This window comes from Panulirus ornatus, chromosome 30, assembly GCF_036320965.1.
Source record: "Panulirus ornatus isolate Po-2019 chromosome 30, ASM3632096v1, whole genome shotgun sequence".
NCBI classification, from domain to species: Eukaryota; Metazoa; Arthropoda; class Malacostraca; order Decapoda; family Palinuridae; genus Panulirus; species Panulirus ornatus.
The window spans coordinates 16,280,248-16,305,322 of record NC_092253.1 but is presented as its reverse complement, the minus strand read 5'-3'; the positions used below and the strand labels follow the sequence as shown (position 1 = coordinate 16,305,322).

At 40.4% G+C, this 25,075-nt stretch overlaps 1 protein-coding gene across 2 annotated transcripts in view; it reads right to left on the bottom strand.

Annotated features, from left to right (window-relative positions):
* Positions 1 to 25,075, bottom strand: part of pasha (partner of drosha) — a 458,101-nt gene that overhangs the window by 76,004 nt on the left and 357,022 nt on the right. For both annotated transcript variants that reach the window (XM_071679815.1, XM_071679814.1), the window contains exon 9: positions 14,047 to 14,304. In XM_071679815.1, coding sequence (XP_071535916.1) covers positions 14,047 to 14,304 — 258 coding nt within the window. The remainder of the gene's footprint in view (positions 1 to 14,046; positions 14,305 to 25,075) is intronic.

Genomic DNA, 25,075 nt, shown 5'->3' with positions numbered 1-25,075 from the left:
TATATATATATATATATCCGGCGCACAACTCTATCCATAGCCCACGCTATGGGCACATGGAGAGAATGAGTGAGGAAAGATTGACCAAGAGGATATATGTGTCGGAGGTGGAGGGAGCGAGGAGAAGAGGGAGACCAAATTGGAGGTGGAAAGATGGAGTGGAAAAGATTTTGTGTGATCGGGGCCTGAACATGCAGGGGGGTGAAAGGAGGGCAAGGAATAGAGTGAATTGGAGCGATGTGGTATACCGGGGTTGACGTGCTGTCAGTGGATTAAATCGGGGCATGTGAAGCGTCAGGGGTAAACCATGGAAAGCTGTGTAGGTATGTATATTTTGCGTGTGTGGACGTATGTATATACAGGTGTATGGGGGTGGGTTGGGCCATTTCTTTCGTCTGTTTCTTTGCGCTACCTCGCAAACGCGGGAGACAGCGACAAAGCAAAAAAAAAAAAAAAAAAAAAATATATATATATATATATATATATATATATATATATATATATATATATATTTTATATTTTTTTTTTTTTATTATACTTTGTCGCTGTCTCCTGGAAGTACCAGGAGAGACTGAGTACAGAATGGAAAAAGGTGAGAACAAAGAAGATAAGGGGAGTGGGGGAGGAATGGGATGTATTTAGGGAAGCAGTGATGGCTTGCGCAAAAGATGCTTGTGGCATGAGAAGCGTGGGAGGTGGGTTGATTAGAAAGGGTAGTGAATGGTGGAATGAAGAAGTAAGATTATTAGTGAAAGAGAAGAGAGAGGCATTTGGACGATTTTTGCAGGGAAAAAATGCAAATGAGTGGGAGAGGTATAAAAGAAAGAGGCAGGAGGTCAAGAGAAAGGTCCAAGAGGTGAAAAAGAGGGCAAATGAGAGTTGGGGTGAGAGAGTATCATTAAATTTCAGGGAGAATAAAAAGATGTTTTGGAAGGAGGTAAATAAATATTGTTCTCAAACATCTCATTTCCAGCACATCCACCCTCCTGCGCACAACTCTATCCATAGCCCACGCCTTGCAACCATACAACATTGTTGGAACCACTATTCCTTCAAACATAGACATTTTTGCTTTCCGAGATAATGTTCTCGACTTCCAAACACTCTTCAAGGCTCCCAGGATTTTTGCCCCCTTCCCCACCCTATGATCCACTTCAGCTTCCATGGTTTCATCCACAGCCAGATCCACTCCCAGATATCTAAAACACTTTCCTTCCTCCAATTTTTCTCCATTCAAACTTACCTCCTAGTTGACTTGACCCTCAACCCTACTGTACCTAATAACCTTGCTCTTATTCACATTTACTCTTAACTTTCTTCTTTCACACACTTTACCAAGCTCAGTCACCAGCTTCTGCAGTTTCTCACATGAATCAGTCACCAGCGCTGCATCATCAGCGAACAACAACTGACTCACTTCCAAAGCACTCTCATCCACAACAGACTGCATACTTGCCCCTCTTTCCAAAACTCTTGCATTCACCTCCCTAACAACCCCATCCATAAACAAATTAAACAACCATGAAGAAATCACACACCCCTGCCGCAAACCTACATTCACTGAGAACCAATCACTTTCCTCTCTTCTTACACGTACACATGCCTTACGTCCTCGATAAAAACTTTTCACTGCTTCTAACAACTTGCCTCCCACATCATATATTCTTAGTACCTTCCACAAAGCATCTCTATCAACTCTATCATATGCCTTCTCCAGATCCATAAATGCTACATACAAATCCATTTGCTTTTCTAAGTATTTCTCACATACATTCTTCAAAGCAAACACCTGATCCATACATCCTCTACCACTTCTGAAACCACACTGCTCTTCCCCAATCTGATAATCTGTACATGCATTCACCCTCTCAATCAATACCCTCCCATATAATTTACCAGGAATACTCAACAAACTTATACCTCTGTAATTTGAGCACTCATTCTTATCCTCTTTGCCTTTGTACAATGGCACTATGCAAGCATTCCGCCAATCCTCAGGCACCTCACCATGAATCATACATACATTAAATAACCTTACCAACCAGTTAACAATACAGTCACCCCCCTTTTTTAATAAATTCCACTGCAATACCATCCAAACCTGCTGCCTTGCCGGCTTTCATCTTCCGCAAAGCTTTTACTACCTCTTCTCTGTTTACCAAATCATTTTCCCTAACCCTCTCACTTTGCACACCACCTTGACAAAAACACCCTATATCTGCCACTCTATCATCAAACACATTCAAGAAACCTTCTAAAAGGCATGGTGACATCACACAGCCCTACCACACTCCTACATGTATCCTAAAACTTTAATTCAGCTGTCCATCCACTCTTACACATGTATCTGCTCCTTTATAGAGGGCTTTTACACCATGCAACAGTTGTCCCCATATACCATATATTCTTAACACATCTAATAAAGCATTCCACTCAATCTGTCATGGGCTTTCTCGAAATCCATAAAAGCCCATACAACTTCTTATCTTTTGCTAAATACAATTTCATGGTCATATTTACCACAAAAATCTGATCCACACATCCCTACCTTTCCTAAAACTCCCTTGCTCTTCACTCATTCTGCATTCAGTTACACCCATCACACTTAATTAAAATTCTTGCATACGTTTTTCTTGGTATATTTAATAGACTTATTCCCCTATAGTTGCTACATACATCCTTAGCACCTTTCCCTTTGGATAAAGGGAATATAATAGCTTTCACCCAATCCACAGGCACAATCTTCTGTTTCCATGCTAAATTATTCTATCACACTCTCTCGTCCTTACTTCAGCATTTCAGCCATAATCCCATCCACTTCAGGTGCCTTTCCTACCTTCAGTCTCATTATTGCAGTGGAATTTATTAAAAAAGGGGGTGACTGTATTGTTGACTGGTTGGTAAGGTTATTTAATGTATGTATGACTCATGGTGAGGTGCCTGAGGATTGGCGGAATGCGTGCATAGTGCCATTGTACAAAGGCAAAGGGGATAAGAGTGAGTGCTCAAATTACAGAGGTATAAGTTTGTTGAGTATTCCTGGTAAATTATATGGGAGGGTATTGATTGAGAGGGTGAAGGCATGTACAGAGCATCAGATTGGGGAAGAGCAGTGTGGTTTCAGAAGTGGTAGAGGATGTGTGGATCAGGTGTTTGCTTTGAAGAATGTATGTGAGAAATACTTAGAAAAGCAAATGGATTTGTATGTAGCATTTATGGATCTGGAGAAGGCATATGATAGAGTTGATAGAGATGCTCTGTGGAAGGTATTAAGAATATATGGTGTGGGAGGCAAGTTGTTAGAAGCAGTGAAAAGTTTTTATCGAGGATGTAAGGCATGTGTACGTGTAGGAAGAGAGGAAAGTGATTGGTTCTCAGTGAATGTAGGTTTGCGGCAGGGGTGTGTGATGTCTCCATGGTTGTTTAATTTGTTTATGGATGGGGTTGTTAGGGAGGTAAATGCAAGAGTTTTGGAAAGAGGGGCAAGTTTGAAGTCTGTTGGGGATGAGAGAGCTTGGGAAGTGAGTCAGTTGTTGTTCGCTGATGACACAGCGCTGGTGGCTGATTCATGTGTGAAACTGCAGAAGCTGGTGACTGAGTTTGGTAAAGTGTGTGGAAGAAGAAAGTTAAGAGTAAATGTGAATAAGAGCAAGGTTATTAGGTACAGTAGGGTTGAGGGTCAAGTCAATTGGGAGGTGAGTTTGAATGGAGAAAAACTGGAGGAAGTGAAGTGTTTTAGATATCTGGGAGTGGATCTGGCAGCGGATGGAACCATGGAAGCGGAAGTGGATCATAGGGTGGGGGAGGGGGCGAAAATTCTGGGGGCCTTGAAGAATGTGTGGAAGTCGAGAACATTATCTCGGAAAGCAAAAATGGGTATGTTTGAAGGAATAGTGGTTCCAACAATGTTGTATGGTTGCGAGGCGTGGGCTATGGATAGAGTTGTGCGCAGGAGGATGGATGTGCTGGAAATGAGATGTTTGAGGACAATGTGTGGTGTGAGGTGGTTTGATCGAGTGAGTAACGTAAGGGTAAGAGAGATGTGTGGAAATAAAAAGAGCGTGGTTGAGAGAGCAGAAGAGGGTGTTTTGAAGTGGTTTGGGCACATGGAGAGGATGAGTGAGGAAAGATTGACCAAGAGGATATATGTGTCGGAGGTGGAGGGAACAAGGAGAAGAGGGAGACCAAATTGGAGGTGGAAAGATGGAGTGAAAAATATTTTGTGTGATCGGGGCCTGAACATGCAGGAGGGTGAAAGGAGGGCAAGGAACAGAGTGAATTGGAGCGATGTGGTATACCGGGGCTGACGTGCTGTCAGTGGATTGAATCAAGGCATGTGAAGCGTCTGGGGTAAACCATGGAAAGCTGGGTAGGTATGTATATTTGCGTGTGTGGACGTATGTATATACATGTGTATGGGGGGGGGTTGGGCCATTTCTTTCGTCTGTTTCCTTGCGCTACCTCACAAACGCGGGAGACAGCGACAAAGTATAAAAAAAAAAAAAAAACCTCCCTTTTTGCTATAGGCCCCTGCACTTGCATCCTCTTCCTTCCATCTTCCATACCCATGCATGCAAGCATGCAACAACTGTTGCCTCTCCTTCTCCCACATTCATCACTTCTTCAAAATTCTTTTTCCATCTTCCTTTCACTTCCTCCTTTTGATTCAGCAATGCACCTTCCTTACTTCTCACATCAACACTTCCATTCTTACAAACACCTTTTTCCTTTTTCACCTTCCAGTATGATTTTCTATCATCCCAAAACTTTCACTTAACATTCTTCCAAAATTTTCATTTACTCTTTCTTTGCTTTCCTATCAGCTTCTTAACATTCTGCTTACATACTTTGTATTCTTCCCTCCTTTTTTGGAACTTCCACTAGTACATTCCTAATGAACAATCTACCATATGCCTTTTTCTTCTCTTCAACAGCATCTCTAATCTCTTCTTTTCTCCATGCACTGCCTTTTACATTCCTGTATCATACTACCTTGTATCTAACTACTGATTCTACAACCTTTGATAGTATTTCTCTAAACATTTTAAACACCTCATTCACACATGACTGTATTTCTACATTCACTGCACTTCCATCTAAGCTTTCACTTAAGTTTCTTTCATACTCCTCCTTGCATTTTCCCTGATTCATTTTCTCACTTGCCAACACTTATACCTCTCCACTCTTCCTTATGCCATATCTTCATTTCTGTCCGATCCTCATTCCTACAAGAACTGCGAAATGGTCAGTCTCCAAAGTATCTCTTCACAACTCTACCATCCAGCACAGTCTTCCTCAATCTTTCATCCACTGCCACATGGTCAATCAAAGCCTTTTGCTCTTCTCTTCCATCATTCCTCATCCATGTATATCTATGGACCATCTTGTTCTGAAAGAAGGTACATGCAAGGAATAAACCCCTCTCATCACAAATATCCACAAAATAGCTTCCATTCCCATTTACTCCAGGCACTCCCCATTTACCAACTATTTATTTATTTCATTTATCTTGCTTTGTCGCTGTCTCCCGCGTTAGCGAGGTAGCGCAAGGAAACAGACGAAAGAATGGCCTAACCCACCCACATACACATGTATATACATACACGTCCACACACGCAAATATACATACCTATACATCTCAATGTACACATATATATACACACACAGACATGTACATATATACACATGTACATAATTCATACTGTCTGCCTTTATTTGTTCCCATCGCCACCTCACCACACATGGAATAACAACCCCCTCCCCCCTCATGTGTGTGAGGTAGCGCTAGGAAAAGACACCAAAGGCCCCATTTGTTCACACTCAGTCTCTAGCTGTCATGTAATAATGCACCGAAACCACAGCTCCCTTTCCACATCCAGGCCCCACACAACTTTCCATGGTTTACTCCAGACGCTTCACATGCCCTGGTTCAATCCATTGAAAGCACGTCGACCCCGGTATACCACATCGTTCCAATTCACTCTATTCCTTGCCCGCCTTTCACCCTCCTGCATGTTCAGGCCCCGATCACTCAAAATCTTTTTCACTCCATCTTTCCACCTCCAATTTGGTCTCCCACTTCTCCTCGTTCCCTCCACCTCTGACACATATATCCTCTTGGTCAATCTTTCCTCACTCATTCTCTCCATGTGACCAAACCATTTCAAAACACCCTCTTCTGCTCTCTCAACCACACTCTTTTTATTTCCACACATCTCTCTTACCCTTACATTACTTACTCGATCAAACCACCTCACACCACATATTGTCCTCAAACATCTCATTTCCAGCACATCCACACTCCTGCGCACAACTCTATCCATAGCCCATGCCTCACAACCATACAACATTGTTGGAACCACTATTCCTTCAAACATAGATATTTTTGCTTTCCGAGATAATGTTCTCGACTTCCACACATTCTTCAAGGCTCCCAGAATTTTCGCCCCCTCCCCCACCCTATGATTCACTTCCACTTCCATGGTTCCATCCGCTGGCAGATCCACTCCCAGGTATCTAAAAGACTTTACTTCCTCCAGTTTTTCTCCATTCAAACTTACCTCCCAATTGACTTGACCCTCAACCCTACTGTACCTAATAACCTTGCTCTTATTCACATTTACTCTTAACTTTCTTCTTTCACACACTTTACCAAACTCAGTCACCAGCTTCTGCAGTTTCTTACATGAATCAGCCACCAGCACTGTATCATCAGCGAACAACTGACTCACTTCCCAAGCTCTCTCATCCACAACAGACTGCATACTTGCCCCTCTTTCCAAAACTCTTGCATTCACCTCCCTAACAACCCCATCCATAAACAAATTAAACAACCATGGAGACATCACACACCCCTGCCGCAAACCTACATTCACTGAGAACCAATCACTTTCCTCTCTTCCTACACGTACACATGCCTTACATCCTCGATAAAAACTTTTCACTGCTTCTAACAACTTGCCTCCCACACCATATATTCTTAAAACCTTCCACAGAGCATCTCTATCAACTCTATCATATGCCTTCTCCAGATCCATAAATGCTACATACAAATCCATTTGCTTTTCTAAGTATTTCTTACGTACATTCTTCAAAGCAAACACCTGATCCACACATCCTCTACCACTTCTGAAACCACACTGCTCTTCCCCAATCTGATGCTCTTTACATGCCTTCACCCTCTCAATCAATACCCTCCCATATAATTTACGAGGAATACTCAACAGAGTTATACCTCTGTAATTTGAGCACTCACTCTTATCCCCTTTGCCTTTGTACAATGGCACTAAGCAAGAATTCTGCCAATCCTCAGGCACCTCACCATGAATCATACATGCATTAAATAACCTTACCAACAAGTCAACAATACACTCACCCCCTTTTTTAATAAATTCCACTGCAATACCATCCAAACCTGCTGCCTTGCCAGCTTTCATCTTCCATAAAGCTTTTACTACCTCTTCTCTATTTACCAAATAATTTTCCCTAACCCTCTCACTGTGCACACCACCTCGACCAAAACACCCTATATCTGCCACTCTATCATCAAACACATTCAACAAACCTTCAAAATACTCACTCCATCTCCTCCTCACATCACCACTACTTGTTATCACCTCCCCATTAGCGCCCTTCACTGAAGTTCCCATTTGTTCCCTTGTCTTATGCACTTTATATCCCTCCTTCCAAGACATCTTTTTATTCTCCCTAAAATTTAATGATACTCTCTCACCCCAACTCTCATTTGCCCTCTTTTTCACCTCTTGCACCTTTCTCTTGATCTCCTGCCTCTTTCTTTTATACATGTCCCATTCATTTGCATTTTTCCCTGCAAAAATCGTCCAAATGCCTCTCTCTTCTCTTTCACAAATAATCTTACTTCTTCATCCCACCACTCACTACCTTTTCTAATCAACCCACCTCCCACGCTTCTCATGCCACAAGCATCTTTTGCGTAAGCCATCACTGCTTCCCTAAATACATCCCATTCCTTCCCCACTCCCCTTACCTCCTTTGTTCTCACCTTTTTCCATTCTGTACTCAGTCTCTCCTGGTACTTCCTCACACAAGTCTCCTTCCCAAGCTCACTTACTCTCACCACTCTCTTCACCCCAACATTCTCTCTTCTTTTCTGAAAACCCCCACAAATCTTCACCTTCGCCTCCACAAGATAATGATCAGACATCCCTCCAGTTGCACCGCTCAGCACATTAACATCCAAAAGTCTCTCTTTCGTGCGTCTATCAATTAACACATAATCCTATAACACTCTCTGGCCATCTCTCCTACTTACATATGTATACTTATGTATATCTCGCTTTTTAAACCAGGTATTCCCAATCACCAGACCTTTTTCAGCACATAAATCTACAAGCTCTTCACCATTTCCATTTACAACACTGAACACTCCATGTATACCAATTATTCCCTCAACTGCCACATTACTCACCTTTGCATTCAAATCACCCATCACTACAACCTGGTCTTGTGCATTAAAACCACTAACACACTCATTCAGCTGCTCCCAAAACACTTGCCTCTCATGATCTTTCTTCTCATGCCCAGGTGCATATGCACCAATAATCACCCATCTCTCTCCATCAACTTTCAGTTTTACCCATATCAATCTAGAATTTACTTTCTTACACTCTATCACATACTCCCACAACTCCTGATTCAGGAGTAGTGCTACTCCTTCCCTTGCTCTTGTCCTCTCACTAACCCCTGACTTTACACCCAAGACATTCCCAAACCACTCTTCCTCTTTACCCTTGAGCTTCGTTTCACTCAGAGCCAAAACATCCAGGCTCCTTTCCTCAAACATACTACCTATCTCTCCTTTTTTCTCATCTTGGTTACAACCACACACATTTAGACACCCCAATCTGAGCCTTCGAGGAGGATGAGCACTCCCCGCGTGACTCCTTCTTCTGTTTCCCCTTTTAGAAAGTTAAAATACAAGGAGGGGAGGGTTTCTGGCCCCCCGCTCACGTCCCCTTTAGTCGCCAACCAACTGTCTCACCAAATTCATATTCCACTTTCACATTTATATCATCCAATATGACCACATTTCACTCATGCGCAAAACCATTTTCAGCCATCAATAAATATCTTCATTTTGTTTGCATGAAGAGTACTACTGCAAAGAAAACATAGTTTTTGGTTGTTCCATCCATTCGCAGCAAAGCTTAATCTCAGGAAGAGAAACAAGGAAAAGTTAGTTACTGAAATGAGTTCTTAACACTACCTCACTAATTCAGGAAATTGCCAATATATATGAAAGGGAAAAAAGGAAATTAATGGTTAGGCGGTGTATATCTTAGTCTAAAGGGATACTTTAAGTCCAGTCCTTTGTGTCTTAAATTCATAGGGAGCTTGCCAGAATCTGCTTACAGATTCTCATCTTTAGAGGATCTGAATGCTCCTATGCATATTCAAATGATAAAATTACAGCCTATTTATCTCTGACATCCATTCCCTCCAGGAAATCCTAGCAAAGGAGTAGCCACAAAATACAAGTCTCCACTTATCCCTGTCCTTACATACCTCCTTTGCATACACCTTTCCATGTCTTCCACCATTTCTCTGTCTCCAGTAATTTTCCACTCTATTTCTCCATGTCATAGATGATCCTCTTCTCACACCAGGCCCCTTTAATTGTACTAAAACTGTACTGTACTTTCACTGTATACACTCTCATTGTATTCCTGTCATTTATTCATTTCACATGCCTCAACCACTTCAAAGTATCATATTTCACTCACTCTCCCACTTCTCAATTCATTCCCTTTGCATTCTATCATATCAAATCTCTCATATACCCCCTCATTTCTTTCTTCATTTCATCAGGTCATACCGGTTGCTCCTCTTAAATAGCTCATTTACACAGCCTGGATTTTCGATCTCTGTGAGTCATTGTATGATCCATGTTTTGGCTGCCTAGATCAGGGTTGGGAGGACTATGCTTTTCCTTAATCCTTTCTTCACTTTCATACCTACACCTCTAATCTTCATTATTCTATTAAGGGACCCAATGACTCTTCTAACTTGTACTGCTCTCTCCCTTATCTCTCTTTCATATCACCAAACTTACCCAAGATAGCTGCTACTTAAATTCTCTCACTTCTTTGTCTTTCTCCCCCATATCTATAACACAGTTTAGTGCACTTATTTCTTTCACTCTGTAGGGTTTTGCAAAGTCCATACTTTCACTCTGTTTCCTTTCAAACACCATTACTCTAATTTTGCTTGTATTTATCTTCAATCACCTACACTTTCACATATCATAAAAACACAAACTTCTGCAACTCCTCCTCACTCTCAAATAACACAGTATCATCTGTCAACAGGTTTGTCACTAACCACCATACCTCAGCACCATACTCCATCTCTGAACCATTTTCCCCAGTTTTACCTTCATCTCTCGTCACTCCATCTATGTATATGTTAAAAAGCCACAGTGACATCACACAGCCCTGTCTCACTCCCACAGATATATCAAAACTTTTGCTCAACTTTCCATCCACTCTTACACATGCATTTGCTACTCTGTAGAGAATTTCAACACCATCCATCAGATGTCTCCCTATCCCATAAATCCTTAACAGATTCCATAAAGCATTCCACTCAACTCTGTCATACACTTCCTCCAGATCCACAAAGGCTGCATACAGCTTCTAACCTTTCACTAAATACTTTTCCACAATCATTTTCAACACAAAATTCTGATTCATACATCCCCTACCTTTCTTAAAACTCATTTACTTCTCATGTAGTCAGTCTTCAGTCACTTCCATCACTCTATCAATCAACACTCTTGCATAAACTTTTCCAGGTATACTTAACAGACATATTCCCCTATATCTTCTAAATATATCCTTAACATCTTCACCTATAGATAAATGAATAATAATAGCTTTCATCTAGTCCTCAGGCACAACCTTCTAATTCTATGCTAAATTACATATCAAAGGCATCCACTTTATCATACTTTCTCCTCCATACTTTAATATTTCAGCTGTAATACCATCCACTCCAGGCACCTTTCTTACATTCAACCTCATTATTGCTTTCCATTATCAGCTTCATAACATTCTGTTTCCACATTTCATACTCTTCCCTTCCTCCTTTGCTGAACTTCCATTGATACATTCCTTTCGAGTAATCTACCATATATCTTTTCTTCTCTTCCACAGCACTTCTAATCTCATCCATCATCATGCATTTCCCATTTCATTCTTATATCTCACAACCTTGTATCCATCTATCAATTCTACAACTTTTAACAGTCTTTTTCTATATATTTCAACTCCTCATTCGCACATGACAGCATTCCTACATTTACTGCACTTCCATCTGAACTTTCATTCACCATTTTTTCCTACTCCTTGCATTCCTTCTGATTCATCTTCTCACTTGCCAACACTTTTTCCTATACATTTTTCTTTACATCATACCTTCACTTTCCCTTGATTCTCACCCCCACAAGAACTGCAAAATGGTCAGAATTTCCAAAAAACCCTCTCACAACTCAAGCATCCAGCACAGCCCTTCTTAACCCTTTATCCATTGCTAAACGGTCAATTACACCCATTTGCTCTTCTCTTCCATCATTTCTTATCCATGTATACCTTTGCATAATCTTATTCTGAAAAAAAGGTGCTTGCAAGGAATCAACCCTCACAGTGCAGAGATCCACAACATAACTTTTATTCTCATTTACTCCAATCACTCCCCATATGCTATCTTGCCAATTTCATCATATCCCACCTTTGTATTCATAACACCCATCACAACCACTTTTTCTCTTTCTTTAAATCTTTCTACAGTCATTCAAATTTCTTCATAAATGCTCCATTTCATCCTTACCTCACAGAGTCTCAGTATTTACAAGTACATATACATATAACCAAGCATACTTTACAATTCTGTTCTTTCCTTTCACCCACAATATTACTGATCCATTCCTTACATGCTCTAAAACACCCTCCCATACTCTCAGTGACAGCAGAATTGCACATCCTTTCTTCCCTCTTCCCAGATAATTTTCACGTATTTCATTCATACAACTCTCCTCTCATATCCTTCTCTATTTTCACTCCATACACCCTGCCCAAGGATATGGGTTTTCCCAATGCCCAGCACATCCAAACTAAACTTTTAAATTTCTCCACAAGCTCCCTCCTTTTACTCACCAGTAATCCCAATTACATTAAGAGCCATCATCCTCAATCACCCATCCCTTTTACTCCCCAGCATAAATGGCAAACTCAACTGTTGCTTCTCAGCCTTTAGCTCCTGACCATTAACAGGCCACTGGCAGAGCAACTCCAGTGCAGTAGTTCTTAAAGATAATGGGGCTCTCAGATTATTTGAAAAACCAAAACTCCAGCACACCTCAAATGTTTTTTGGTAAAAGAAAAATGCTATTGCTCTCATGGAGTAGGGCAACACCTTCCCCTTCTGTTCCACCCCTAAGGGTGTAATAAATAACAAGGTCCCGATGAGAATGTGAACTCCAGAAAACTAGAGTACCCCATTGTGGCACTGAAATTTAAACTTTTCCCAAATTTTGAGCAAAAGAAACACCTAATCTCACTGGTTACAATACTGCAATTGCAAAAAGCCATCAGCAACTACAGTTCAATATCAATTTTCATAATGAATCATACAACCTCAAGGTTTTCCTATCTGCTCCTTCAAGACAGTCAGTGCTACAGAAAGTTCTTTACACTCTATAATAAAGGAAAGAGGAATTTGGTTACCACCAGACATAATGACAGGAGAAATATTGAAAAAGAGAGACATGGTTCAATAAAGAAGAGGAAAGAATGAAACAGCTCAGTGAAGTACTATGGAGGAGATACAGTTGATACTGTAGCCAACCAGCATTTGAAAGGTATGAGATAGCAAGAAGCTAGTAGGTATTGCAAAATAAAGAGAGGAGGAGTAAAACTTTGAAAAGAATATTGTGGACAAGACAAAAGACAATACAAATTTTCATTAAAAAGCAGTTAATCAGCCAAAGGATTTGGAGGGAATAAACACTAATAATTACTCTAAATATTTGGGGAGATGAATGATAAGTTTATAAATGTTATCACAGTGAAGAATACTAATGTCCTAAAACCAATGAGATATGACTGGGTAGAAGTCTTTCAAGAAATTGAAACTGGCAGAAAAGTCATAACCAGGCTACTGAAATAGCTTGACTCATAGTCCTCATGAAGGCTTTCCATATGTGTTAGAGGAATGTTCAGAGACACATGGTAGGTCAATCAGAATACTGTTAATTAGATCACTAGTGGAAGACTTAATGCTACAGGTGTGGAAGAGGGTAAATGTTGCACCATATCTAAGACATGATTAAGGCATTGCAGTGAACTACAAAACAGTCTCCCTAACAAATGTGATCTGTAAATCACTAGAAAAGATAACAAGAAAGCAAACAGACAGCCACTTGCAAAGGAGAAATCACTTAATTGGGAGACAATGGAGGTATGGGCCCATGACACGATCCAACCTCCTAGAGGTGGTAAGCAGTGCTTATGCAATGTGAAACTATTCTTGTGAATGGGTAGTGGTCTTAAGCAAAGATTTCTAAAGGATAATTACTTTATCATTTCTAATGAAAAGAAAGCTATCTCATCTACCATGCTCACAAGCCACCCCTGCAGGGAAAGACATTTTTCACATGTTTACAAATAAATCTTTCCCCATATGCTCACTGGTCTCTTCTGCTGGAAGAAATATATTATCATGAATTCACACATATCTTTTCCTTATCTACAACAAAGTTTCCCTTATCAACGGGGTTGGTTGACTGAAAGTTCCCCTAAAGTTTCAAAACTGCTCTTCTGATCAATATGTGATATCACTTCACTCCCACTTGATTATGACTACATTAACTAAGAACTATCAGTTCATGGGTTACAAGTACATACTATATTACCATGACAAGGACAGACTTTCACTGAATGAAACAATAATATACTAGAAAAATCTGCTTACATAAGAATAGAAGCAACTACAGTAAAACAACATTACCTGAAGAATAGCTTGTGATGCTCTCTGTTTGCCATCCTTTTTGTTCTTACACTGAACTTGCACTGTGTGTTTGCCAACAGTCATCACAAATTCATTCTTTTGATTCTTCTGAGTGACCAATCTTGAATCTATATTTGCACCATTAAGACCAAAGTTTCTTTGTAAACAGTTGAGTAGAATAGAGTATGGAGAGAGTTCACTAGTCTTGTTACACAGCTCAGGTACTCTGGGATCCTCAATGCGGATCTCATCGAAGAACTATGAAGAAAAAGCATTGTAAAGATTAAAATACTTTTTTCACACTTTCCATAAATACAATCCTTCATTTGCAATAATCAGGATTTTATTACAATGCTCATCAGGACATAAAAATGAGCAGCTTTAAAACATAAAAGGCCTATTTTTCACAGCTTAAGTCATTAGTTAATCAATGATAGCTTCCCTGTTTTGTTTGAGTTATGACATGTTTTATGCTTAATACAAGAGACATGGTTATCAGCAATGGATCCATAGTGCATGCTCAGAGAGTTCCAGCATGCAAGTATTATAACAGACTACCTGGAAAAACAGCCTCATGTGTTAGGCAGTGAGTGTTCGTGAAAACAATATTTCAAAAAACAGGAAGGTGAAAGTCACCACCATCATGCTTTGAAGAAATTAGCCTCTCATGCACCACAACTATTTTTCCACTGTAACTGATCTCATACTGACAGCCCATTAGATTGCAATTGTAATCCAATCTAAGTAAGAAATATCAGCCACCTTACAAGAAAATCCTCTAACAATGCTTAAGTTACCAAAAATTAATCTAAGCATTATATCTATTTCAAAAGACACTAATAAAAACTGTGTAAGATATTCACTTTGAACTAGAAAAGAAACAGTCTGAAAGAGTTAGCCCAGAAGAAATGAACATTATCTTATTCTTTTCTGTAACCTTTTCCTTGTGTTGAAGGCTCCAGTCACAGTGAAAACACCTCATCAAAGCTAGGCCTTAACTGAAATAAGAAATGGCTGAAGAAATAGAAAAATAAGGAAAGAAGAGGAAAAGATTAAGTTTTCAAGAAAGAAAACACCTATCCAATCAACTGCCTCCTCTTGGTGATGATGTCATCATCCCACCAGCTGCCTAACCATACCTGGGCCTAGGATATCACTTCAGTGGTTTTCAAAGTTGGTAAAGAATAAAGAGGGGAAGGTGGGATGGGAAGCAATATTAGAATTGCTCATGGGATGCAACTTGAAGAGAAATAGTCAAAACCCATTTTCTTCTCCAGGACCAGCTTTCCTGTGAGCTAATGAAAGCACGACAATAAGGGCAATAGAAAAACTTCTTAAAAGGAAAATGATATCCCCTAAATTACCAAGGGTTACATTATAGCATTTAAATGATTTTCCACCTTACAGATGGTAATCTAGGAAAATTCTCCTCATTGAAGGCTAGCAAGGCAATACCTTACTGATGCAACTCTGGCAACGAGGCTTAGTTGAGCCAACAAAGTCAGTCGAAATTCAAAACAAGAATATTCCTTTATCAAAAAAAGCTCAAACACACCAAATAAGGAGTTCCCTTAAGAGCTTTGAAGATGAATTCTGCGAATGGAGTCCTTGAAAGGGCAACATAAGGGGATTCAAATAACATATGCATACAGTTTGAAACTCTGTCATGGGAGAAGCAGCCTCAGATATCCAATGAAAAATGAGAGGATTCTCATACTCAGAAAGGGATCCTTTTGTGACTTTTGAAAACCACTACACAGGTGATAACGGGAAGGAAATAAAGATCCTGAAGAACAGCAGCTTGAAAAATAAATCTCAAGTTGGCCTCAAAACAGTTTAAAACCAAAGACCCTGACAATGGAATTCAAAGGTCTTCTAGATTACTTAAGAGTCAATTGAAAAAGCCCCATGTAAAACAGAAATTAGGGAATAGTTGATGAAAACTCCAAAACCTGCTAGAAACAATTTGTGAAGAGAGCTTAACATTATGAAACAAGTGAATGTCATATTTCCTTGGTTCCAAGCAAAAAGGCATTAACTCTAAATGTGCAAGATCATAAAACTTCAGTGCTTGAAACAAAGTTCCCAACCCTAAACAAGGCAGTCTAGTAGCACTGTATAATGAGCCAAGAAAAAAGTACAAATGACCGAATGTCTCATTTGGAACTAACAAGGTAACTGACCCTTAAAATAAAATCTTGATAAGAATTTACATCAGAGTATGAGAAAATTTGACATTTCTGGTGCCACTGTTCCAAATCTAAATAAGGCAACTATTGGACATCAAACACAACATACCTGACAAGAAGATATTCACCAGGATAAGATCCTCTAAGAGTTCACCCCCAAAGAGAGGATCCAGGTGAATACCTTTCTCTGTTATCATGGGCACCAATGTCAACAGGAAGTTGTCCTATACTCTACACAGAAGGGAAACACCTGCAGTATAACTTTAGCTACTGCTATTTTTATTTATCCAAGAAACTAAAATGTTTACAGTTAGATTGTAAGGAGTTCAACTCTTACCTAACTTCTTTTTCTACATGAACCCTGTAAAATGAAAATCCATAGTCTAAGGCATGATGCTCAGTAAGAGAGAACTAAAAATTCCAAGGGGTCCATTATGGAATACATTCAGGGAATTTTTCCTGTATGTTCACATGGCCAAAGAAACCATAAATATGGAGTAAGGAGGAACAGATTAAGGATTTGGGAGGCAGTGTATGACTCCCATACTGAGGGTAAGGGTGACAGAATTTTGCAAAGGATAAAGAAAGGCTTGGCATTCTCAAGGAAAACCCTTCCCTAGGTAGCTACTTTGCCAAGATGTTGCCTAAAACTGTAGAATTATTTGGCAATCAATAAAACTTTCGGATGATATCAAGTAGCTCCCACTTAGGATGTTATGGATCTTACCTTAAAAGAATTATACTGAAATATCTTTAATTGGAAACTCCTCAGAAAAATTAAGTGGTATATGTAAAAGAAGTCCTAAGTCCTAAATAGTTATACAATCAGATTAAAAGACCTAAGAGACTAGCACATTCTAACAGAACATCACATGGGTTACCCTTTACGTTCCCAAACTTTCATGCCAGAAAACTTATTCCGGAAAGAATGGGAAGTAAGCCAAATTTGTGCTAACTTTCCAATCTGATTGCCCAACTGCCAGAAGGACTCAAAGTGTATCTACAGAGCAGGTAATTGCAAATTGCCTTCCAAAAACTTGAATATGACTGGCCGAGAATATTCTTTCTTTGCTCCAGTCCTTTTAGGGCACAAAAAGAGGTGTACATAAAAGAATCAGTCTTCTCTAGGTTCCATACCTTTTTAAAACTTCCTGTCTAAGCCACTGCCTTCAGTTAATATAGGTCAAAGTTACTTCTGGCAGAAACTGAAGTTGCTTAGTTGACCCAGACTCAAAAGGAACCTTCTCAGTCAATAAAGGTAAGTGTTATCAAGACAAGTCCTTCTAAAGGTGCTACATATTTGGACAAGAATTTACTAGCATCTCCACCTAACAAATGATAGGACTGTTTACAGTCAATTACTCTATGCCTAGTAGGAACCATAGAAAAGGTGCATGTGTGCTCTTCTCAGGAGAAAAACTGGAATATCACCACAGTGTACCAATGCCCGGCCTCCTCTAGGAGTAAAGGCATCCTTGACTTGTTTGCTCCTCCTGCAGTTCTCAGGGTGCTAGCATTACAAAAAACTGGTCCCCAAAACAGAGCTAGTACCAATTATTCTATATATTAAAAACTCCTCAACAGCAAAGGAAAAGAACAGCAGAAACTTTTTTCAACCACAGTGGATGTAGTGGACTGAGAAAATGATATGTTAGGTGTCACTAGCATTTCATTTTTCAAATACCTGAGAGGTTTAATAACTACCATGAAGAAAAATCATAATGGAATTGTACAGTACTCGTCCTCAATCTTCTTCCAGGCTTAGGAGCCTGAAAGATACAACAGACTATCATTCAATACATTAAGCTTGCTTAAGGTTTCATCATGTTAACATTAATACTGAGTAGACATTTCTCTTTGAAAAGAAAAGACGAAAATTCTACAAAATATATATACAAAAATGTGATTGCACAAGCAAAGTTATAAAAATTTTGAACATAAATATATGTACACAGAAAAACAACAACTGACTCACTTCCCAGGCCCCTTCATTCCCTACGGATGCAAACTCATCACTCTTCCCAAAACACTTGCGTTTACTTCCCTTACCCACCCCACCAAAAAACAAGCCAAACAGCCATGGTGACATCATACACCATTCATTTGGAACTACTCACTCTCCTCTCTTCTTATTTGTACACCTGCCTTGCACTCTTGATGAAAACTTTCCACTACTTCTAGCAGTCTTCCTCCCCAACCACATATTTTCAAGACTTTTCACACTATCATATGCTTTCTCCAGAGTGATAAATGCCACATACAAATCCTTCTATTTCTCTAAGTATTTCTCACTCACATTTTTCAAAACAAAAACCTGATGCACAAATTCTCTACCACTTCTGAAGTCATGTTGTTCCTCCCTAATATGATGCTAAGTACATGCCTTCACCCTCTCAATCACCACTCTCCCATACAAAGTATCAGGCACACTAAACAGTCTTATACTCTGTAATTTGAACACTCAGCTCTGTCCTCCTTGCATTTATACAGTGGGAATATACATGCATTCTGCTAATCCTCAGGCACCACACTATGGCCCATATATAGACTGAAAATTCTAATCAAGCAAGCAACATACACAGTCACCCTCTTTTTAAAAATTCAACTACAATATATCCCTTTTGCCTCTTTGCCACATTTCATCTTATACATACAAGGCTTTCATCACCTTTTCTCTCCTCATCAAACCACTCTCTAAGACTGTCTTATTTTATGTCCCATTCACACTCAAAGACAACCCATCTGCCACCCTATTGTCTAACACATTCAACAGCCAATTTCCTCACTTCTTCACTACCTGTTGTCACTTCCCCATTTGTACAATTTACTGCTGTTCCCATTTGATCTCTTGTTTTTAGAACACTATTGACTCTCTTTCAAAACATCTTATTCATCCTGAAGTTTATTCTTACTTGCTCACCCCAACTCAATCAATACCCTCAATCAATACCCTCCCATATAATTTCCCAGGAATACTCAACAAACTTATACCTCTGTAATTTGAGCACTCACTCTTATCCCTTTGCCTTTGCACAATGGCACTATGCAAGCATTCTGCAAGTCCTTAGGCACCTCACCATGAGTCATACATACATCAAATAACCTTACCAACCAGTCAACAATACAGTCACCCCGTTTCGTAATAAATTCCACTGTAATACCATCCAAACCCACTGCCTTGCCGGCTTTCATCTTCCGCAAAGCTTTTACTACCTCTTCTCTGTTTACCAAATCATTCTCCCTAACCCTCTCACTTTGCACACCACCTTGACCAAAAGGCCCTATATCTGCCACTCTATCATCAAACACATTCAAAAAACCTTCAAAATACTCACTCCATCTTCCCACATCACCACTACTTGTTATCACCTCCCCATTAGCCACCTTCACTGATGTTCCCATTTGCTCCCTTGTCTAACGCACTTTATTTACCTCCTTCCAAAACATCTTTTTATTCTCCCTAAAATCTAATGATACTCTCTCAACCCAACTCTCATTTGCCCTCTTTTTCGCCTCTTGCATCTTTCTCTTGACCTCCTGCCACTTTCTTTTATACATCTCCCACTCATTTGCATTATTTCCCTGCAAAAATTGTCCAAATGCCTCTCTTGTCTCTTTCACTAATAATCTTACTTCTTTATCCCACCACTTACTACCCTTTCTAATCTGCCTACCTCTCACGCTTCTCATGCCATAAGCATCTTTCACACAAGCCATCACTGCTTCCCTAAATACATCCCATTCCTCCCCAATCCCCTTAAGTCCCTTGTTCTCACCTTTTTCCATTCTGTACTCAGTCTCTCCTGGTACTTCCTCACACAAGTCTCCTTCCTAAGTGCACTTACTCTAACCATGCTCTTCACCACAACATTCTCTCATCTTTTCTGAAAACCTCTACAAATCTTCACCTTCGCCTCCACAAGATTATGATCAGACATCCCTCCAGTTGCTCCTCTCAGCACATTAACTTCCAAAAGCCTCTCTCTCATGCACCTATCAATTAACGAGTAATCCAATAACGCTCTCTGGCCATCTCTCCTACTTACATACGTATACTTATGTATATCTTGCTTTTTAAACCAGGTATTCTCAATCACCAGTCCTTTTCAGCACATAAATCTACAAGCTCTTCACCATTACCATTTACAACACTGAACACCCCATGTACACCAATTATTCCCTCAACTGCCACATTACTCATCTTTGCATTCAAATCACTCATCACTATAACCTGGTCTCCAATATAACCCGGTCTCTTGCATCAGAACTACTAACACACACACTCAGCTGCTCCCAAAACACTTGCCTCTCATGATCTTTCTTCTCATACCCACGTGTATATGCACCAATAATCACCCAACTCTCTCCATCCACTTTCAGTTTTACCCATATCAATCTAGAATTTATCTTCTTACACTCTATCACATCCTCCAACCACTCCTGTTTCAGGAGTAGTGCTACTCCTTCCGTTGTTCTTGTCCTCTCACTAACCCCTGACTTTACTTCGAAGACATTCCCAAACCACTTTACCCCTTTACCCTTGAGCTTCATTTCACTCAGAACCCAAACATCCAGATTCCTTTCCTCAAACATACTACCTATCTCTCATTTTTTCTCATCGTGGTCACATCCACACACATTTAGACACCCCAATCTTAGCCTTCAAGAAGGGTGAGCACTCCCCGCGTGACTCCTTCTTCTGTTTCCCCTTTTAGAAAGTTAAAATACAAGGAGGGGAGGGTTTCTACACACACAGACATATACATATATACACATGTACATAATTCATACTGTCTGCCTTTATTCACTCCCATCGCCACCCAGCCACACATGAAATAACAACCCCATCCCCCCTCATGTGTGCGAGGTAGTGCTAGGAAAAGACAACAAAGGCCACATGCGTTCACACTAAGTCTCTAGCTGTCACGTAATAATGCACCGAAACCACAGTTCCCTTTCCACATCCATGCCCCACAGAACTTTCCATGGTTTACCCCAGACGCTTCACATGCCCTGGTTCAATCCATTGACAGCACGTCAACCCCGGTATACCACATTATTCCAATTGACTCTATCCCTTGCACGCCTTTCACCCTCCTGCATGTTCAGGCCCCGATCACTCAACATCTTTTACACTCCATCTTTCCACCTCCAATTAGGTCTCCCACTTCTCCTCGTTCCCTCCACCTCTGACACATATATTCTCTTGGTCAATCTTTCCTCATTCATTCTCTCCATGTGACCAAACCATTTCAAAACACCCTCTTCTTCTCTCTCAACCACACTCTTTTTATTACCACACATCTCTCAGACCCTATTATTACTTACTCGATCAAACCACCTCACACCACATATTGTCCTCAAACATCTCATTTCCAGCACATACACCCTCCTCTGCACAACTCTACCCATAGCCCACGCCTCACAACCATATAACATTGTTGGAACCACTATTCCTTCAAACATACCCACTTTTGCTTTGTGAGATAATGTTCTCGACTTCCACACATTCTTCAACGCTCCCAGAACTTTCGCCCCCTCCCCCACCCTATGACTCACTTCCTCTTCCATGGTTCCATCCGCTGCCAAATCCACTCCAGATATCTAAAACACTTTACTTCCTCCAGTTTTTCTCCATTCAAACTTACCTCCCAACTGACTTGTCCATCAACCCTACTGTACCTAATAACCTTGCTCTTATTCACATTTACTCTAAGCTTTCTTCTTTCACACACTTTACCAAACTCAGTCACCAGCTTCTGCAGTTTCTCCCATGAATCAGCCACCAGCACTGTATCATCTGCAAACAACAACTGACTCACTTCCCACGCTCTCTCATCCACAACAGACTGCATACTTGCCCCTCCTTTCAAAACTCTTGCATTCACCTCCCTAAAAACCCTCTCCATAAACAAATTAAACAACCATGGAGACATCACACACCCCTGCCGCAAACCTACATTCATTGAGAACCAAACACTTTCCTCTCTTCCTACACGTACACATGCTTTACAATCTCAATAAAAACTTTTCACTGCTTCTAAGAACTTGCCTCCCACACCATATATTCTTAATACCTTCCACAGAGCATCTCTATCAACTCTATCATATGCCTTCTACAGATCCATAAAAGCTACATACAAATCCATTTGCTTTTCTAAGTGTTTCTCACGTACATTCTTCATAGTAAACACCTGATCCACAAATCCTCTATCACTTCTGAAACCACACTGCTCTTCCCTAGTCTGATGCTCTGTACATGCCTTCACCCTCTCAATCAATACCCTCCCACATAATTTCCCAGGAATACTCAACAAACTTATACCTCTGTAATTTGAGCACTCACTTTTATCCCCTTTGCCTTTGTACAATGGCACTATGCAAGCATTCTGCCAATCCTTAGGCACCTCACCATGAGTCATACATACATTAAATAACCTTACCAACTAGTCAACAATACAGTCACCCCCATTTTGAATAAATTCCACTGCAATACCATCCAAACCCGCTGCCTTGCCAGCTTTCATCTTCTGCAGAACTTTTACTACCTCTCCTCTGTTTACCAAGTCATTTTCCCTAACCCTCTCACTTTGCACACCACTTTGACCAAAACACGCTATATCTGCCACTCTATCATCAAACACATTCAACAAACCTTCAAAATACTCACTTCATCTCCTTCTCACATTACCACTACTTGTTATAACCTCCCCATTAGCCCCCTTCACTGAAGTTCCCATTTGTTGCCTTAAATTTACTCTCCCTAAAATTTAATGATACTCTCTCACCCTAAGTCTCATTTGCCCTCTTTTTCACCTCGTGCACCTTTCTCTTGACCTCCTGCCTCTTTCTTTTATACATCTCCATTCATTTGCACTATTTCCCAGCAAAAATCATCCAAATGCCTCTCTCTTCTCTTTCAATAATACTCTTACTTCTTCATCAGACTACTCACTACCCTTTCAAATCTGCCTACCTCCCACGCTTCTCACACCAGAAGCATCTTTTGCGCAAGCCATCACTGCTTCCCTAAATACATCCTATTGCTCCCCCAGTTCCCTTACCTCCTTTGTTCTCACTTTTTTCCATTCTGTACTCAGTCTCTCCTAGTACTTTCTCACACAAATCTCCTTCCCAAGCTCATTTACTCTCACCACCATTATATATATACATATATATATATATATATATATATATATATATATATATATATATATATATATATATATATATATAGGGTGTTTTAGTCGAGGTGGTGTGCAAAGTGAGAGGGTTAGGGAAAATGATTTGGTAAACAGAGAAGAGGTAGTAAAAGCTTTGCGGAAGATGAAAGCCGGCAAGGCAGCAGGTTTGGATGGTATTGCAGTGGAATTTATTAAAAAAGGGGTGACTGTATTATTGACTGGTTGGTAAGGTTATTCAATGTATGTATGACTCATGGTGAGGTGCCTGAGGATTGGCGGGATGCGTGCATAGCTGCCATTGTACAAAGGCAAAGGGGATAAGAGTTAGTGCTCAAATTACAGAGGTATAAGTTTGTTGAGTATTCCTGGTAAATTATGTGGGAGGGTATTGATTGAGAGGGTGAAGGCATGTACAGAGCATCAGATTGGGGAAGAGCAGTGTGGTTTCAGAAGTGGTAGAGGATGTGTGGATCAGGTGTTTGCTTTGAAGAATGTATGTGAGAAATACTTAGAAAAGCAAATGGATTTGTATGTAGCATTTATGGATCTGGAGAAGGCATATGATAGAGTTGATAGAGATGCTCTGTGGAAGGTATTAAGAATATATGGTGTGGGAGGCAAGTTGTTAGAAGCAGAGAAAAGTTTTTATCGAGGATGTAAGGCATGTGTACGTGTAGGAAGAGAGGAAAGTGATTGGTTCTCAGTGAATGTAGGTTTGCGGCAGGGGTGTGTGATGTCTCCATGGTTGTTTAATTTGTTTATGGATGGGGTTGTTAGGGAGGTGAATGCAAGAGTTTTGGAAAGAGGGGCAAGTATGAAGTCTGTTGGGGGTGAGAGAGCTTGGGAAGTGAGTCAGTTGTTGTTCGCTGATGATACAGCGCTGGTGGCTGATTCATGTGAGAAACTGCAGAAGCTGGTGACTGAGTTTGGTAAAGTGTGTGAAGGAAGAAAGTTAAGAGTAAATATGAATAAGAGCAAGGTTATTAGGTACAGTAGGGTTGAGGGTCAAGTCAATTGGGAGGTAAGTTTGAATGGAGAAAAACTGGAGGAAGTAAAGTGTTTTAGATATCTGGGAGTGGATCTGGCAGCGGATGGAACCATGGAAGCGGAAGTGGATCATAGGGTGGGGGAGGGGGTGAAAATTCTGGGAGCTTTGAAGAATGTGTGGAAGTCGAGAACATTATCTCGGAAAGCAAAAATGGGTATGTTTGAAGGAATAGTGGTTCCAACAATGTTGTATGGTTGCGAGGCGTGGGCTATGGACAGAGTTGTGCGCAGGAGGATGGATGTGCTGGAAATGAGATGTTTGAGGACAACGTGTGGTGTGAGGTGGTTTGATCGAGTAAGTAACGTAAGGGTAAGAGAGATGTGTGGAAATAAAAAGACCGTGGTTGAGAGAGGAGAAGAGGGTGTTTTGAAATGGTTTGGGGCACATGGAGAGAATGAGTGAGGAAAGATTGACCAAGAGGATATATGTGTCGGAGGTGGAGGGAACGAGGAGAAGTGGGAGACCAAATTGGAGGTGGAAAGATGGAGTGAAAAAGATTTTGTGTGATCGGGGCCTGAACATGCAGGAGGGTGAAAGGAGGGCAAGGAATAGAGTGAATTGGATCGATGTGGTATACCGGGGTTGACGTGCTGCCAGTGGATTGAATC